This window comes from Hyaena hyaena, unplaced genomic scaffold (genome assembly GCF_003009895.1).
Source record: "Hyaena hyaena isolate Hyena2069 unplaced genomic scaffold, ASM300989v1 scaffold_604, whole genome shotgun sequence".
In the NCBI taxonomy this organism is placed as follows: Eukaryota; Metazoa; Chordata; class Mammalia; order Carnivora; family Hyaenidae; genus Hyaena; species Hyaena hyaena.
The window spans coordinates 806,892-825,406 of record NW_024081236.1 but is presented as its reverse complement, the minus strand read 5'-3'; the positions used below and the strand labels follow the sequence as shown (position 1 = coordinate 825,406).

The window sequence follows — 18,515 nt, the reverse complement described above, 5'->3', positions numbered from 1 at the left end:
CTCTCAGAAATGAATAAATGTTAAAAAAGATTAAGGATAAAAGTGGACCCGAGATAAGGATATTATAAGGAAGTTTTATAAGTAGGCAAGTTAGTTTGAAATTGCTATTAGCTTTTTAATTGGAGATGTCAAGTAGAGAGAGTTGAACACCTGACTGGAGTTCAGGAAGGAAGTCTGGAATGGAGATATAATGTTTTAGAACTTCCTAAACTTTTCTGTATGTGGAATTTAGTTTACTTTAAGAAAGTGCATGAAAGAAAATTTTACAATTTTATGGTTGATCACAAAGAGAACACTCCTGCTGCCATCACCTATATGGAAAAAAGAACATTTCCAGAACTCCAGAGTCCACAGTTCCTTCCCTCAACAGGTGGCTAACATCCAGATTTTATGCATTTTCCTTCTTTTGTGAGATATATATGTATATATCTTCAAATCCATGTATATATATATACACATATACTTTAAATTTGGGGATATTAGGAATAATAATACTGCAAACACTCTGGCCATGCCTCTTGGTCCATACATGTGTGAGTTTTTGTTGGATATATATAGTTAGGAATAGAATTGCTAGATTTTACAGTCAATTTATGCATTTCCTCAGCTTAATACATAGCGCCAAATCATTTTCCACAGTTGTACTAATTTATACTCCTATTACATCGTGTCTCCATTTGGTATTGTTAGGCTCTAATTTTGGTCATTTTAATGACGTCTCCTTGTTTGAATCTACACATAAATTAAATTTCATTTCATCTAAAGGTACAAAGATATATAAATACAGCCATGGGGCTGGATGAAATATTCTAAGAAATTAAAGGTGAGGTAAATTTCAAGGAATAAGTCCTGGATCCTCCAACATGAAGAGATCAGGAAGAAGAAAAAAGAGCCAGCAAAGTCACTCCCTTATAAGTAGCAGAACTGAATTTCAATGCAAGACTATTCATCTTCAAAGTCCATACTGTTTCAGACATGCTGGGCTATCTCAGAATTACACCCAGGAAAATGCAAATAAGCTCAGAGAGGCAGATAACTGGTGTGCTTGTCACAGCAGAGTATTCTATGTAAAAATGTTTTCCATTTGCTTTTGTGTGATGAATGAAGCAAGTGGGACATACATTGTCAAAGGACAGAAAAATATGAAAAGTGTTTGTGGTGTGAGTCTAAAGAAATTATGAAAGCTGATATTGAATTGCTTAGCTCTTTCATTGTAACCAAGCATGGGGAAAGGAGTGAGTAGGTAAACAAAAGGAAGAAAAAGCTGTTAATACTAGCACAGAAAATTTTATTTTTTTTTTCATTTAATAGTAGCAACCATTTTACCTGTGATATGGATCTTGCCTTCTTGATTTTAGAGCTTCCTTAAATCAGAAAGTATATTACCTTGATTATAATCTGGTCCTGTGATTGTCTGCTATTCTAAGGGGGTCCTCTTTCCCTTCATTTTAGAATAGAGTAAATCATGATCCTGGATGGTTTTCACCCTCACAAGGAAAAAATATGTGGAAACTTCTGGTTGCTTTAGAATTCAGAGTTACAGTCACAATCTCAGTTTTTCTCAGTATTAATCAAGAAATAATTTTTTTACTGAGATGTTCATAAGCATTTTGACTAAAAAAATGCAGGAGTAAGCAGAGTTCTACAGGCTATTTACTAAGGTTTCTCTAGAACATTTCATAAAATCCTTTTATTCCATCTCTCCTTCCTCCCAGTGTCCAGGGGGAAATGGTTTGGTAAGTAAAATGAGTTATTTTTCAGCGCCAGATATCCTAGTCTTTTGCCTTTCAAGGAATGTGCACCATTCCTAATTCTACAATGTCTGACTGGCATACAATCTCTTCTTATAACACGACATGTGCATCTTACTTATTCTTGCCTATCTGTCAAAGTTTGATCCACAATCTTAGTTTGACCTCTTTGTGTTACTGAGCATACTAAACACAGAGTGGAATTATTCATCTTCAAATCCATTGTCACCAAAAAGTATTCATGCTAGTCCGAGCCTAGATTCCTCCAAGCCATAGCCTCCCCGACACTCACACACCTGCTATACTTCTATTGGTTCCAATGTCTTTCTCTTATATTCATGGCTCTTTGTATTACAGAATTTTAGAATACTGCTTAGTTTTATTTCACTATATAGGTGTGGTGTCCCTGTCCTTTCTCAAAGATGAGGGGAATTGAATTAATAAACATTTTTTGAGAATTTACTACCAGGCATTTCATGGGAGAGAAAAGACAATATAAACTCTATTTCCTATCCTGCAGGAATTTGCATTCAAGACGGGAAGATAAAGTATAAAAAGGCTGCAAGTTACATAAAAATGCACCATTTAAATAATATTTTTAGGACCACAAACCAGATACTAGAAGAACCTGTGTAATTGTGAACAGTTGTGAAATGAACAGTCAGAAATAATTTCAAGTGTAAGAGGAAAAATGGTAGGCTAGAGTAGACTGGGAAGATATTAAGGAGAAGAAAATACTTGTGCAGAATCTGGAAGGAAATACAAAACTGGATAAATTGAGAGAAAGAAAAAGAGAGCTCATGTTGGGATAATTATGTGAATACTACAGGCAAGAAGCCTCAAGAATTTGAGGGACTAAAAGTAGAAGAATTTGTCTAGAAAACAGATCATTCTGGTATTTATGGGTCTGTTTAGATCAGAGCATAGCTCATACTGAGGAAGGGGGTAAGACAGAGAGAGACAGAGAAACTGAGACAGAAATGAGAGATACAGTGCAACAAACCATATGATACCAGGGCCAACATAAAATAACATTTTTTTCAGCACCCAGGCCTTTGAATCCTCAGTTTTGGATCTGAGGGCCTGGCTTATACTTCATCTGATTCCATTAACATAGTATGCTTGACTTCATTTTAACCCATCATCGACCCCTCCTGGCTTCTAACATTTGTTTCTATTCCATGGTTCCCAAATTTCTGCCCGTTCAGATGATTCCTCTGTGCCATCCAGTACAACAACCTTCCCTATGTGTGCAGCATTTGGGATGTCTCCTCGATGCTTAGTTGACGGATAGTCCCACATGGTCTCAAACATCAGGAGTCCTGTGGGCTTTGGATGTCAGCCTGTGGGCAATGGGCAAGCCACTGAAGACATTTGAGAAGAAGAAAGAAGCAAAATAGAATCTCAGACAATTGTCCTATGGTGATATGGGGAGCAAAAAGCAGTGGGATGTGGAGGGTTAAAAAATGATGGGAAGAGACCAATTAGTTAAAGTACAATTCAATTTCAAATAACAGATGTGCCCCTTGTGCTTCTAAATAGTCTGATTTCTTCCATTTAAAAAAAAAATCTATATGTGTAGCTTATTATTAGCTCTTCCTACAACCATTAAATAGGACTCTCCATTTCAATGTAGCAATGCTGCTACTATGGAAAACAAAGGGAACATTTTATTATTCAAAATTTATTAAAACAGCACATATATTAGAAAAATTAATTTCAGTCCAATTTCAGGCACAAGCATGCTCTTTTATAAAAGGTAGACCTTACAAGCAGACCTTTTTTAGCTATTGTAGCAGGCAGGCAATTGTCCTCAAATCCTCAGTTCCTTTCCCTACAAGGCAGTGGTTGTGTGTGTGTGTGTGTGTGTGTGTGTGTGTGTGATGGGTCAATTAGGATGAATAAAGGGATTGTTTACTAGGGTAACTAGCGAACCACCATTATTATTGTCACTGAAATTACTACTCAAGAGACTAAAGCTGAATCTAATCAATATAAGGATACAGAGAGCAAGAGTAGGCAGGGAGCAAGTGGATATACAATGACACATTTACAATATTCAACCCAAATTGCATTTTCCTACATCCCTCTGAAACATCTGCCATCTCTCTCCCCCACCCTGCTGAGGTAAACTGCCTTAGGTGGAGGCGTGTAAGATAGGAAGGAGGAAGGGAGGGGGGACAGCGTGCAACAAATTTAATAAGGATGGAATTTCTTGGGCACTATACTTCACATTTTTATTTAATATTTTCTTTTTTTAAAGCATTTTTTAAATGTTTATTTCTGAGAGAAAGAGAGAGACAGAGTGCAAGCCTGAGAGGGGCAGAGAGAGAGAGAGACATAGAATCCGAGGCAGGCTCCAGGCTCTGAGCTGTCAGCACAGAGCCTGATGCGGGGCTCAAACTCACGAGCTGTGAAATCATGACCTGAGCCAAAGTTAACCTACTGAGCCACCCAGGTGTCCTTATTTAATATTTTCTAATATCATCTATTTAGCCACTCTCTGAGGTAATTATAAATAATGCCATTTTTTTAGGATGGGGAAAATGGAGACTCAAAGGGCTTGCTTGGCCCATGTAAGGTCAGATGCTGGTCCATTTATGTTGCATGCATTATTCAGCACTTACAATGTTCCAGGTTTTGTTATAAATACCCAAGCATGAGTCATTGCAGTCAGTAAAGTCATTATCCCTATTTACAGATGAGAGAACACAAATCTGGGTTTCTGTATGCTCAAACCTACAGTTCACATTGTTCTGTTATGATTTCTATGTTGAGGCCTCAGACTGCAGATGAAGGGGAGATCAAGAACATGGATGGTGGGTGGTCTAGTGTACAATGGCTCTGAGCTCGGCATCTGGCAGAGGCTGACTCCTGCATGTCACCCCTCAGCCCGGGTCCCTTCACAAGCCTCACTTTTGTCATCTGTCAGCTAAGGATAATCACCATAGCGACACTGCAGTGTTTTGTGAGGATTCCATGAAATAATGTACAGAAAGCACTTAGAACAGAGTTGGGCCCATTGAAGACTCAGAAATGTGGGCTTTTATTTTCCCTGGGCCAAGAAGTTGAAAGACAGAGCAATAGTTTGGACAAAACAAAAATCATCCCTCCTTGTTAGTACACAGAGGCTTAAGCAATGAGCATATGCTGATATGTTTACCATTTTGTTTATTATTATGATTATTATTTTAGAGGGGGAGAGAAAGTGTGCATGAACGGGGTAGAGGGGCAGAGAGAGACACACACACACACACACGCACATACACAGAGAGAAAGAGAGAGAGAGAAAGGAGAGAATCTTAAGCAGGCTTCACACTTAGCATGTGGGACTCGATCCCATGACCCTAGGATCATGACCTGAACTGAAATCAAGAGTTAGATGCTCAACTAACTGAGCCACCCAGTGGCCCCTGTTTCTCATTTTAAAGCACGTTAAGAGAAACTATGGAGTCATAAACTACGTAAGGTTTCCTTATCTATTTAATATGTAACTACTCAAACACCCCAGCAATGCCTCCTGTACAAGCAGTCTTCTGAACAAAGACCTTCCCCTACCACACAACTTACCTAACCAGTTAAAAATCCTCATCTGGTATCTTATTGTAAGACTACCAATTTTCTATACAATCTTATTTCAGTTCAAGTAAAGATATTTTTCCCTGGGATTCTAAACCTTGTGCATCCTCTGATTTCCTTCTCAATACAACATCTTCAGCTTCCTCCCACATCCTCCAGCACAATCCATGCTTCACGCATACTCCAGGGAGAATCTGGCACATACTACTATCTCTCCAGTACAATTGTCCAATTACCAATTGGCAGCAGCAGGATGCTCAAGGACCTGCGAGTGTGGAGACAGCAGCAGGTCACGTTCCAACGTTGATGTGACGGTGTTGGCAGAGCGGGGTCATGGCAGTCAGAAAGGGCAGGAGGGATTACCGGGCACAGTTGTCAGCAGTGACACTTAGCTGGTGCCTGCTCATGAACCAGAAGAGCAGATGGCACTGCTTGGTGATGGTTGTCAGAGAGCTGACATTTATGACCAAAACTTAAGTGACTGAGTTGAGAACACTGCTGGGCCTTGCAAATAACAGCCAAATTCAGTGATAAGAGAGTTTCAGGCATTCTTATTAGCAATGCAGAGGACTGCTTTCCATCAGTGTACATACAATCTTGTTGCTACTGCAGTGCAAAGACACACACACACACACACATCACTATAAGCAGCCCAAACTTTAGTTAAGAGAAGCAGATTTTATGCTGGTTTATAAGAGGCAGCATGATTCAATGGAAAAGTTCATCATCCAAGAAGCCAAGAAGTCAGGAGGCTTCTGGTTCCAGTGCTGTAGCTGAGCAGTTGAGCCACCTATAGGAAGTTCTTCTAACTTCCCAAGCCACAAAGTACATTGTTTTCAAAATACCACTAGTACATTTCTCCCTTTGTACTTCCCCCATTGCACTACAGTTCATCTCTTTCACCCCTCTAGGAGGGTGGGGGTTGTAATCCTGGTAATATTTCACGGCCTTTGACAGGCCTGGGCACACAGACACACACAGACATACACAGATATGCACACATGCACACAGATACACACATGCAAGACTCACAGAGACATGTACATATGCAAGACACAGATAGACACACACAAATATACACATGTGCACAGACACATACAGATATGCACATATGCCAGACGCAAACACATGCATACACACAAATACACACAAATAAACACATGTGCACATATGCACACAGATATGCACACACGTAAGACACACATACACACATGTATACACAGATATACACAGATATGCACATACACAGATATGCGTACTTGTGAACAGACATGCACATACACAGCCCATCTATTCTTATTAAATAAATGAACAAAGAAGGTTATTTCCCATTTGTGACCTGGAGTTACTTTCAATTACTCTGTGATACACACGTATAGAGAAAACATTCTCCCTATAACAGATCAGCACCTAAGAGACTACAAAAATCCACCTGATATATCAATTACCCGTTTACTTCCTTCATTAGCATGATCCCAGGTTTTAAAAATTTCTTATTACTGAGTTACTTGATTTTGTCAAGTTGAGGGGCTTGTGATCCCTTCCCTATGTGGACAAAGCCCCTGAATAGACCAGGATGAGAAATACTGCTGGTGCATACATCTTGTTTGGTCAGAACTTCCCATGCCTCCTCCTACTATACCTAATAAGGGTAACAGTCTTTGTTGTTTCTGTAGAAAATTAAAATTTGCCACATACTTTGGTATACATGATTTTGTCTGATGTCTGAAATATATCTATGAAGATTCAGCTGAAAGCAGAACTCACATTCAATGCGCCATCTCCTCAAGAAATACAGTGAAAACTCTCAGGGTGGAAAAATGAAAATAATGTAAATATTGAATTGATATATGTGTGGGTGCCTCGGGCTCATCATTTCATATCTCTGTGTTTCTGGGCACATTACTTTTTTCTGTGGACCTTGGTTTTCTCATGTATAAAGTGCACGTGCTAATGTCTACCTCACAAGATCAAGGTGAGGAGTGAATGGGGTCGGATGAATGCAATAGGTCATTGACCACTGGGGCTCCAAAGTGAATGTGTAAATGTAAGAAGCCCAGCAGCGTATGGATAGTCAGGGGTCAATACAAGTTCATTCATCTCCTGATAAAGACACAGGAAGGTACTAAGTCTCTTTTATCAGTTTAAAATCTATAGAGTGCATATAATTGTGGAAATATTGTTCACCAACACCTTTTACCTAAATTACACGTTCAATCATTATTTGAGCAAGTGGAAACCAATTTACTTTTCTGCTAGCCTTACTTGGGCCTCTTGGCCTATTCTCGCTGACATTATTGCAGTGAGTGATGATGTGCAGTATAATTAGGGTGGTGACAATGAAGGGTGAGAGCAGAGGGCCTCTGAGTCTTGAAGTCCTTTCATTTTCCCCTTGTTTATTTTTCTTTGCCTTTGCATTTCAGAGGGTTCAAATAACACATGGTCATGATGTGACAATTATTCAGCTTTGTCAGATCCAAAGTTCTGCTAATGAGGTAAAACACAGAACCTTAGGGACTCGAATGATGCTCGGGTTGTTTGCCTTGATTTAATTCATCAGATAAAGGCTCAATTTTCTACCTGCTCATACCAATTCATTGCAGTTGAAGGTATTGGTTTTGCACGGCTTTCTGTTTACCTCAGAAAATATTGTTATTGCTTTCATTTTATAAAATCCTGCTTCACAAAACTCAATGTATAAAAGAGACAAAATGTAGAAGAGTGTGGGGCAGAGTATGATTGCCTATTTTATAAATGAGTTTCCTCTTTACAAAAAATTCACAGTGGATACATCCTAATAATTCTGAGTTCCCTAATACTTTTTATGTTTTCACCTTATTTGCTTAGTTTGGTTTTACTTTTCACAGTCCTCTAAGAGAGTTTTAAAGCACAACTCCAGGAGATTTTTCCAAATGCTCCCTTAGACACTAAGTTATCAAGATCCCTCTATGAAAAGTGATAGGCCTCACATTGCTTTTTCTCTTTGCATGCCCTGTTCCTATTAAATTCTTTTCCTCTCCATCCCCTGCACTCTCTTTAGTTTTCCTTCTCAACTACAAGAAATCTTGCTCATCCCTTAACACACAATTCAAGTATCATCTCTGCTGAGATTCCTTCCTAGCTTTTGCATGCAAATTTAGCCACCACTTACCCTGAGCCCCCACAGTTCTTACGTCACAGGCCCAATATAAACTTATCACTTTGTGGTATACAATATATTCCCACCACCACCACCATGAGATGGTGAGCTCCTGGGGGGCAGGGGTCATGTCTGCAGTAGCAGAGAGGAATATCACCCGGTCCCTTCCCAGTCACTTGCAAAATATTTCATATATATTTTACGCTTGACAAATTTCACACAAAATTTCAGCAAGGTAATTCCAAAATGTATCTTGGGGAGTAGAGAAGACCATGTAGACCTCATCTGATATTTGGATACTTTCTCTACGTTTCTCATGAAACTTGATAAAAAACAATTTTGAGTTAGAAAACATGAGTTACTTTCCTATTTCTTTTTTTTTTTCTTATTTTTTTAAGCTTATTTACTTTGAGAGAGAGAGTGAGCTTGGGAGGGCAGAAAGAGAGGAAGAGAGAGAGAGAATCCCAAGCAGGGTCCAGCTGTCAGAGTACAGCCGGAAAAGGGGCTTGAATTCAGGAACCATGAGATCATGACCTGAGCCAAAATCAAGAGTTAGGCACTTAACTGACTGAGCACCCTATTTCTTATTCACTTCTGTGTGCTCTTGGACAAATCAGTACTTTTATGCCTCAGATGTCTCATCTGACTACAGGGAATAAATGACCCACTTGCCCCAAATTATTTTATCTTCAATTTAGAGCATAAAACAGAGTAGGAAAAAAACAAATCTTGGAAAGTAAGATCTCGTTACTGTTGGATAAGATCTGCTAAATAATTTGAGTCTGAACTGGAAGAACCAGATGCAAATGCAGAGGAAGAAAGCAGATACTTGCCATGCTCTCTCATGAAGGAAAAGACTTTATATTATCAAACTACAGAGACAGGGAAAGGTTAATGTTTAAAACAGCTACAAGAATTGTTTAGACTTCATTAAACTCTTAAGCCATAGCTGTGAGTTTTTATTATTTTCTGTTCTAAGGGAGGGGAAGGGATGGTAGGCAGTTGAACAAAAAGCAATGGAGGCTAGAATGTGCCTAATGTATACCAAATTCATTGCATAATGGGTCCAATTTTTATTTACGTTACCTTGTATAAAAACTTGGTTATGGAGTAAAAGTAGCTTTGAGGAGGTCAGGAGAACTGTGTTCTAGATGTGACTCTGCCACAATTATAGCATGAATTTGGCATGTATGTTCAACTCCTGGGGCCTTGACTCCCCATATTTCTGTTTTGTTTTTTTAATAATTTTTACTTATTTTTGAGAGAGAGGGAGAGAGAAAGAGAGAGAGAGAGAGAGAGAGAGTAGGAGCAGGGGAGGGGCAGAGAGAGAGAGGGAGACACAGGATCTGAAGCAGGCCCTAGGCTCTGAGCTGTCAGCACAGAGCCCAATGTGGGGCTCAAACTGACAAACCATGAGATCATGACCTGAGCCAAAGTCAGACACTCAACTGACTGAGTCACTCATGTGCCCCAATTCCCCATCTTTTAAATAGGGTGAGTACTATTTCTTGTTTATCCTGTTTACTCAGTACTTATAGGGCTTTTAGCTAATATTAGGTATATCTTTCAATTATTATATATAAATGTTTTTATTTACAAATAATATAAATGTTATGTATGTTTACTTACTCATTTAAAAGATATAGATGTATAAATGAGAGTGTTAGTCTAGATGGTAGAAATCTCATATTTAAAAAAAGTTTTTAAATGTTTATTTTTGAGAAAGATAAAAAAAAAAAAAGACTGTGAGTGGGGGAGGGGCAGTGAGAGAAGGAGACAGAATCTAAAGGAGGCTCCAGGCTCTGAGCTGTGAGCACAGAGCCTGATGCAGGGCTTAAACCCACAAACCAAGAGATCATGATCTTAGCTGACGTAGGCTGCTTAACTGATTGAGCCACCCAGGTGCCCCAGAAATCTTTTTTAGAGGTAACATTCAAGAGGTAGAGAATGCATTACCAACAGGCCTATTTTTATTTTGATAGTAAATGGTAAAACTCTTTGCAATTCCCTCCATGGCATTAAACATAATATAGAAGAGTCAGTTAAAACTTCACAGACTGCTATTATTACCTCTATGACCGAGCACAAGTGGTCACCCTGGGCTTCAGTTTTTCCATTTGCAAAATGGTGACAGCTAATTAGATTGTGGTTAAGACTAGATATAAGAATGAAAACCATGTATCTATATCTGCCACACAAATGTTCACTTCATTCTTGTTTCCTCTCTGTAGTAACTAGCACAGGGCCCGTGCAGAGTATGTGCTCAAAAACCTGTTGATTTGTAGTTGGAGATTTCTCAAACTCAGTACATCTATTTACCTATACATTTAAAATCTTGTGGGAATTCCTGTTTCGGTAAGGTTGCAAATCCTCCCCCAAATCGCTACTCACTAAAGGATATCTTAGTAAAACAGGGATAGGGAGAAAAAGCTAATTTCACAGTAAGCATAGACAATCTCCAAGATTCTGTTCATTTAAAAATTATGGTTCCCGTAAATTTAGTTTCTCATTTATGTATAAGGCTGACTTGGAATGAGTCAGAATTAGAAACAGATGATAGCTTGATACATCTTCTTTAGTTTCTTCAAAACACAGACTACTCCTTGAAATCCCTTCATACAACCTACCTAAAATGGTTTGTACAATTCTTTAACATAAATCACTGAAACTGTGGGAAGGAAAGTAAATTTGGCCTCTGTTGACCCAGGTATTCAGCAATACAAAAAGTGGCCTTTTTATTAAAAAAATATTTTAGTTCATTTGAAAGCAAACATTCTAACCTTCAAAATAAGTTTCATAGGGAGAATCAGTGCTTGAACATTCACCTACTGTTAACACCAATGAATCACAGGAGCAAAACCCAAGAGCAAGATGTGATTCCATCACTCTGATTCCCAACATTCAGCCATAAGGACCGACTCTTTTGGACCTGGAATTGTATTATGAATTATATTTTCTCTAAAGTAACAGCTAAGTATACTATTTATAAGATCAGTACAGTGGAAGTATTTGCCCTCTTTTATCCTTAACCATCTCAGATGTGAGCTGGCTACTCTTGTCTTCTACTGAAGAAGTTTTGCTCAACTATTTAATGTAAACACTGAAGGTGAGAACCACCGAGTATTTTGTTACATCAAAACTTTTGCCAATATTTTATTATGTCAAAAAATGCCTGGTTATTGGAAAGGTGACTACATTTAGTCAGTACAAATAAGATATGGGGAAGGTCAAAACAGTAGACATAATATCACCTCCAGGATAAGTACATTGCTGAAGGATGCCCCTCTCCCACCCTACACCTCCTGTCTCCAAGGTCCATTTCCATGGAATATATGACTAAAAACTAGTCACTCTATTCCCACATCCCCCAAGCTCCTGGTGAAACAGGAAAACAACAAGCCAGCAAACAAAGGTAATACATGGCCACATTATGGGACTATTGCAGCATCTCTTTGACCTCACACATCCTTAGGGGCATTTCTGTTGATCTGGCTCCTGCCTTTTTCTCAGATCTGTTTCTCTCCTATTTTATTCTCAAATTGTTCTACCTCATTGTATCTGACTGACTATATGCTTTAAAAATATAGTTTTATTTTGTATGGAGTATTTTCTCTTTATACTTCCCTTTCTTCCTTATTTTGATTCTCCCCCCTTCGAATCATCACATTAAAAAAAAGAAGAAGAAGAAGAAAAGCTCATAGACAATTCCTCAATCCTACATAGTTGCAAAGTTTTTCACTTCACATTTCCTTACTTACATGAGATGATTTATTTTTCTCACTTGGACAAGCATTTAACAATTGACCAAATCCAGATCCACCTGTTTCTTTTCTTTTTATAATAATACCCTGTGGTGTTTGTAGGAGGGTGTTGGGGGTATTCAATTTTATGTCTCTGCCTATTTTTCTAACCTCCTTATCTTTGCTATCTGCTAGAATCTCACTCCCTGTTCTCTTTCCTTTACTAATCAAATTTCTTACCACTTGTGGACTCATTTCCAAAGTTATCAGCCTTTTTTTTGGGGGGGGGTGCTTTTTATGACAAGAATGTTGCCTCAACTTTGAGTCTTTTTGTCAAGCACAAAACTATGGAGGTGTTTTTTGTTGATGTTACTTTTTGTCCACATTAACTCTAATATTTCTTCTGTCTTCCAGCATCCCCACAGATTTATCCCCCTATTGGGATCTTTTTGTATTTATAGAAAAAAGTTAATTTTACCTTTTTATTTTCTACTGATAACCATAGCCCCAAGATATTCTTTTACCGTTTGATCAGCCTCAAACACTACTATCTATTTATTGTTTAAATTTGTTCTATTTGGCCTTTTGAGCTCCTCAAGAAACCCAACCACTGACAACTTCTTCTTTTTTTTTTTTTTATGTAGCGTAACAAATTTACCAGCATCCCATATCCTTTTATGTTTGTAGGTTTCTTTTCTAAATCTGTTTAACCACAAAATTTGGTTTGATCACCCTGCTCAAGTCCACAAAGAATACCTTCTTTCAACCTCTGTCACTTTCTTCCTGACATTTAAAGACCACACTGTGCTAGATCAGACCAGAGATAAGGAAAGGGGACAGGAAGCTCCTAATCAAAGAAATAAACACAACAATCAGCACTAATAATCCTGCCTGTGTTTGCATATGTGTTTCATTGCATATTCATGGCACCTCTTTCTCTATGTGAGTATTTTTGAGAACAGGAGCATATTTTTTCCGATACCAGGGCTATTTCATAAATACGTTACTAATTAAAGGAAAAAAGGACATAGAAATTATGATCAAATATCACCTGGCAGAAATCAAAGAAACAAAAAGATCTTAAGTTCTACACATTTATCATTGGCTGTCTTTCCATTCTCCCGACTCCTCTACATCTTTTTAACAGTCCTTATTACTTTTAAACAGTCTGCCAGATACTTAGTGTTTAACTGTTATAGCTAGCTAGCCCCCGACGGCAGTATTATTACCATTATCATCATTATCCACTCTATAGAGTTGCCTCTCCAGAGCTCCCTCCTTCCCCAGCATTTGGTATTAAAACTTACCGCTTTTACCAACTCCCCCAGCTCCCAGCATTACCACCTTGTACTCTCTGGACCCGCCTGATGCGCGGCTGGGGGAGCAGCTGGCTTCGTTTTCTACCTCCATCTTACCCGAGAGACGGGAGGAGAAAAAAGAAAGAAAAAGTCGCCCGTGTCAGGTGCTCGCTCAGATATTAAGCAACTCTAAAACTGTGTCAAAAAAAAGGTTTAGTACGAGGTAAGAACCATCAGCGCCGGGCTGGCTGCTGGTCCTGTGCTGGAGCGGGTCTCATAGCAACCACGTCAATTGCTTCCAATAAAAATCTGGCTTTTATATTCCCCCTCCTTCCGATCCTTCACTCTCCCGTCTCCCACCATCTCATTCTCTGTCTCTGTCTGTTTAGGTCCCCCCCCCCTTTCTTTCCTCTGTTTCTTTCTTCGTTCCCCTTCCTCACTCTCTCCTTTCTCTCTCCTGCCCCCTGCTTTGTGGCAGTTGTTAGAAGCACACATTTGGCTACTTTCCAGGCTGGGCTGCTAGAATAGAGTGAATCTGAGACTTGGAAGATGCTATGTCTCACAGGCTGACTTCAGTAGCTACAGCTTCAAAGACATTATTTTCTTGTAATCAGAGTCAATTAATGAAGGAAGATGTCTGTTGCTTATCTCCTTGCTTTTTATCACCATCTTCTTGCACAGTTTTCATTCAGGGGAAAAGAGATGTTACCAATTTCGAAGGGGGGGAAAACCCAGTAACTCAGGGCTCTTAAGGATGGGTCTTTAATGTTGTTGAAATAATAGCTGGCTAGCAGAAATCATTTCAGCTCGCTTGACAGCTGCAGTTCTCACATAAGGAAGTATATGAATCAGGTCATTGTCATGTTTGGGCATGGATCATCCTTGTTTATATGAGTTTATTAAGAATAATCTAAAACACAACAATTCTGTCAAACAAGAAAGAGATAATTAATAAACATTTTTACTGATAATTATGGCAGTATTAAAGATACTAGAAGACTAGTCAAATGTCCAAACTCCTATCTCTTATCTGAATTCTTTCAAATTCTGCTTTTCTCTGCTTTGTCTCTGGTTTTCCTTGGAAAGCCTCTAAATTCTATAGATCTTAGAATGCTTTCAATAATCCCTAATTGTCATAGTTAGAGCCCATTCTTCAAACAAGTGATGATGATGTTCTGCATGTTTATTGTCTACTTTCTGGTTGTGAAATTGGATCATGATTAGATGCAGTGAAGTGTTCGGTGCACACAGGCTTGTCTAGGAAAGGAAGGATTTTTAATCAGTTCCTTATGACTCTATAGTGTATGACCAAGCATTGAGCACAGAGGAAATATTCAATATATTTTTGTTGATAACTAGGGAGGTAGTATATAGTCCTGGCAAAGACCATAGGCTCTGGAGCCTCATTACTTATGTTCAAATCTGGACTTGGCCATTTACTAGCTGTGTGACTTTGAGTAAATGACTTCTCCTCTCTGTGCCTCAGACTATTCAGGTATAAAATCATTTATTAAATCCCTATTCTATTAATTCATTAAGTGAATTTAATGTTTGCACAGTGCTTAAAACAGTGTCTAGAAAATTATAAGCACTATTTAACTATTATGATGATGATTATTATTTTTGAGGTAATGGTGCTCCCAGCCCACTGTTTATACACAGTCACCCAAAGAGAAAATCATCTCTTCAAGTGCTTATTCCATCTGCATGCCTTCTTTGCTAAAATATCTGTTCAAAATTTCTGTCAAAATAGACAGAAATATTGAGGTGTTTGTTTCCTGATATTTGAGTTTTAACAGTTGTTTAAATATTCTATATAAGCCTTTTACCAGATATATGTTCTGAAAATATTTCCTCCAGTCTATGGCTCTTCTTCCAAAAAGCAAGAGTTTTCCAATTTGATAGACTCCAATTTGTGTTTTCCCTCTGAGCTTCAAAAGTGAATCTGCCTCCTGGATGCTCCCATCAGACACCCTGTATATATCACTCTAATCCTTAATAACAAGGTCAACATTGTTTTCTGTGCAGTGCAGAGAGCACTGTCCCCACCTAAGTCCTAGCTGTAGTTCAGTCTCTTCTCATATCAGACCACCATGACTGAAGAGTTCTTCAACTTGTCCTCTCTGAGTACAGTCTACCTGCCCTTCCCCCTTTCACACTGCTGAGTTCATCCTGTACACTATGTCAGGGATATCTACCTAAACTGTCAACCTGACTGACCCTATTGTACACATATTCATAAATCAAATGCCTAAATAATACAATCCAATAGATCAGAGTAGCACATAGGGAAAAAAAGCATTTACTCCAGTCTTGTGTCCTCATACTCCATAGAATAGAGTCAGGCAGAGTGGGTTACTTGCCTTTCTTCCAACAAAACTGCCATTTCCATAATTGGATCTAATAAAGAACTGTAGCTTTAGTATAATTATTCTCTAATTGATTCATTGAAACTTTATTCCTCAATGAAAAGAGATATGTAAACAGTAACATTTTGCTTCAAAGTCTTTCTGGGTTTTGTTTCTACTTCTGGTACCAAATTCTTATGACCTTGAGCAAATCACTTGCCCCTCTGGCTATCTGTTCCACCATCTGTTACTCTGTTTTCCATGTCAGCCACTCTGATTTGGTGGTAAAACACAGGAATTGTCATGCCAGTTATGTCCTTGGTGTTCTCTTTTATAATTATTTTAATATTGGTTAAGAGAAAAGAGTACATGAAAATGTCTCTTAACAGTAAAAAGATGGGTGACTTGTCAAATATCAACAGATATTGTGAGAGGGAAATTTAGTAAATTAGCTTTCTCAACAATGTTTATGCATCTGTCCGTATTCCTCAAATGGATGTCAGGAAGATTTTTCCCTCTTTACATAAAAGATGAAAAACATGAAGTACAGGGGGACTTTCCTAGTTATAAACCTCTCTTTGTCTACCTTGTCTTTGAAATTCAAAGGTAGTCTGCTCTAGTCCCTTCTTTTGAGTTACTAAGGGCCACAATACCTCCTGACTGATGTTTGAATTTTGGAGCATTCTAATGCTACTGATTTTCAGTTTAACTTAGTGACCTTTTGGGAAATTGCATGTCTGTTTCCTTGCCCAGTGCACCCAAAAGTCTAAGGGCATGTGTGTATGTGTGTGTTTGCATGTCAGAGATGAAGGGGAAGAGGGAGTAAGAGAGAAAGAAAGGGAAAGAAGGGAGGGAGGGATGAAGAAAGAGAAAGGTATTTTCCAGGTATATAAATGATCATTGAAATGTAACTAAAGTTAGTACATGGAAGATTACTTTGCTATATAAAATTGTTAAATGGAAAGTTATTAAATTATTAAAGTCTATATTTCCTTCCTCTAACCCACCTTAGCACTTGCCATCCTTTTAGAATGTCGCATGATTTCCATTGAGTGCTCATGTCCTTTAGATGAAGACCCAGGTGTTCCATGTTGTTTCAGAGCCACTTGACTCCCTGAGCAAGATCCAATTATATGCCACCTCCTTTCTGTCAGTGGCTGGTCACCTTTCCAGTCCTTAGAGGACAAGCATATCCTTCTGAAGGACTGCATTAACCTATTTACATGGATATCTTTCAAAAGTCCTTTAGGGACAGCTAAGTCACTGTGGATAACATCCTACTTCTTTCTACGGGTAAGTGAGGCACATCCAGAGTTCTTTTCTTACTTATCTAGTCACTTAAAAGCAGAGTTCCTGATGCTCTTGTCAGCAAGGCCACTCTTCCGTTTGTTAGAGTATTTATGATATTTATTACAATGATTTATTTACATTCCATTTCACTTTACTCAAAAGCGGTGACCCTGCCACCATATTCATCTTTATGTTTTCAGAGTTTAGCACAGTGCCTGGTGTGGGCTACTTAAGAGATTTTTTTAAATGAAGGAATTAATTGTGCCAAGTTGGTGACTGTCTATTGCACCATTAATTAAGTTAACCTTCCAAAGTATATTATTTACCATTTTTATCCTAATGAAAACAGAAATCATAGATAAAAAAAAATAACAACTTAGTTGGTAACCTCTGAGTAAATTCATGTTTGGCAGGCACGTTCTCAATGTGAAATGTAAGACTGTTGGAAACCAGAAGATAGCACAACTGCTCAGGACAGACAAACAAACAAAGCTGGCAACATCAATTGGAAAAGAGCTAATTTTGCAAATGGAAGGCAGAGTTCCATCTGCACAGCATAGACCTTTGTATCACATTGACCTTGTCATATTCACATTCAGTAAATTCACCTTAGGTGTTAATAAGTTAATAATTCAGTGCTTTTCCTGAAGGGTTATTAAGGTTAAAATATCTGAAAGCAGTGCTCTTATATGTGATTTAGATAACCTGCATTCATTCATTTATTCATTCTATCATGGAATCATTCTTTAAATATGGATTAATTTGCTTATTCTCAAAATTATTCATTCAACTGCATTAGGGTTTTTAGAAAAATAAGGAAAATTACAAGGCAGTCCATGAGTCCAATGTGTTTATATCCTTATGTGGGAAAGACACCTGCATTCTAGTTTCTGGAATAAGTCAGAATGTGGCAGATAATTGAATAGATGAATGAAGGGTCTGATAAGAACATGGGGGAAGGAGAGAATGATTTAAAAAAAAAAGTGGGATGTCAAGGAAGGGGGAAGTAACTTGGACTAGATATAAAATAGGGCTTAAAATGGAAGAAATAACAAAAACAGCGTGATCAAAGATTAGAGAATGCAGTGTTTGTTGAATTGCATATTCATACTATATGGTTGATATGTAAGAACCTAAAAATATAACCCAATGGTTGGATGGTAGGTGAATCACTGCGAGCTTTAAATTACAGCAGAGTTTGGATTTCTTTTCTTTCTTTCCTTTTTAACCTTTATCTTTAAAGCAAAGCATGGTGCCAACTTTGAACAGTAAATAGTACAAGCTTCTGATTAGAGGAAAATCAAGGTCTTACTGGTTACTTTTTTTTATTAAGCTCTTGTGGCTTTGTCAAACCCCTGAGATCTGAAACT

General features: G+C 38.2%; 1 protein-coding gene across 1 annotated transcript in view; it reads right to left on the bottom strand.

Annotated features, from left to right (window-relative positions):
* Positions 1–13,841, bottom strand: part of RIT2 (Ras like without CAAX 2) — a 390,321-nt gene extending 376,480 nt beyond the window's left edge. The window contains exon 1 of the mRNA XM_039257173.1: positions 13,517–13,841. Within this exon, the coding sequence (XP_039113104.1) occupies positions 13,517–13,619 (103 nt within the window). The 5' untranslated portion in view covers positions 13,620–13,841. The remainder of the gene's footprint in view (positions 1–13,516) is intronic.
* Between the last annotated feature and the right edge of the window lie 4,674 nt (positions 13,842–18,515).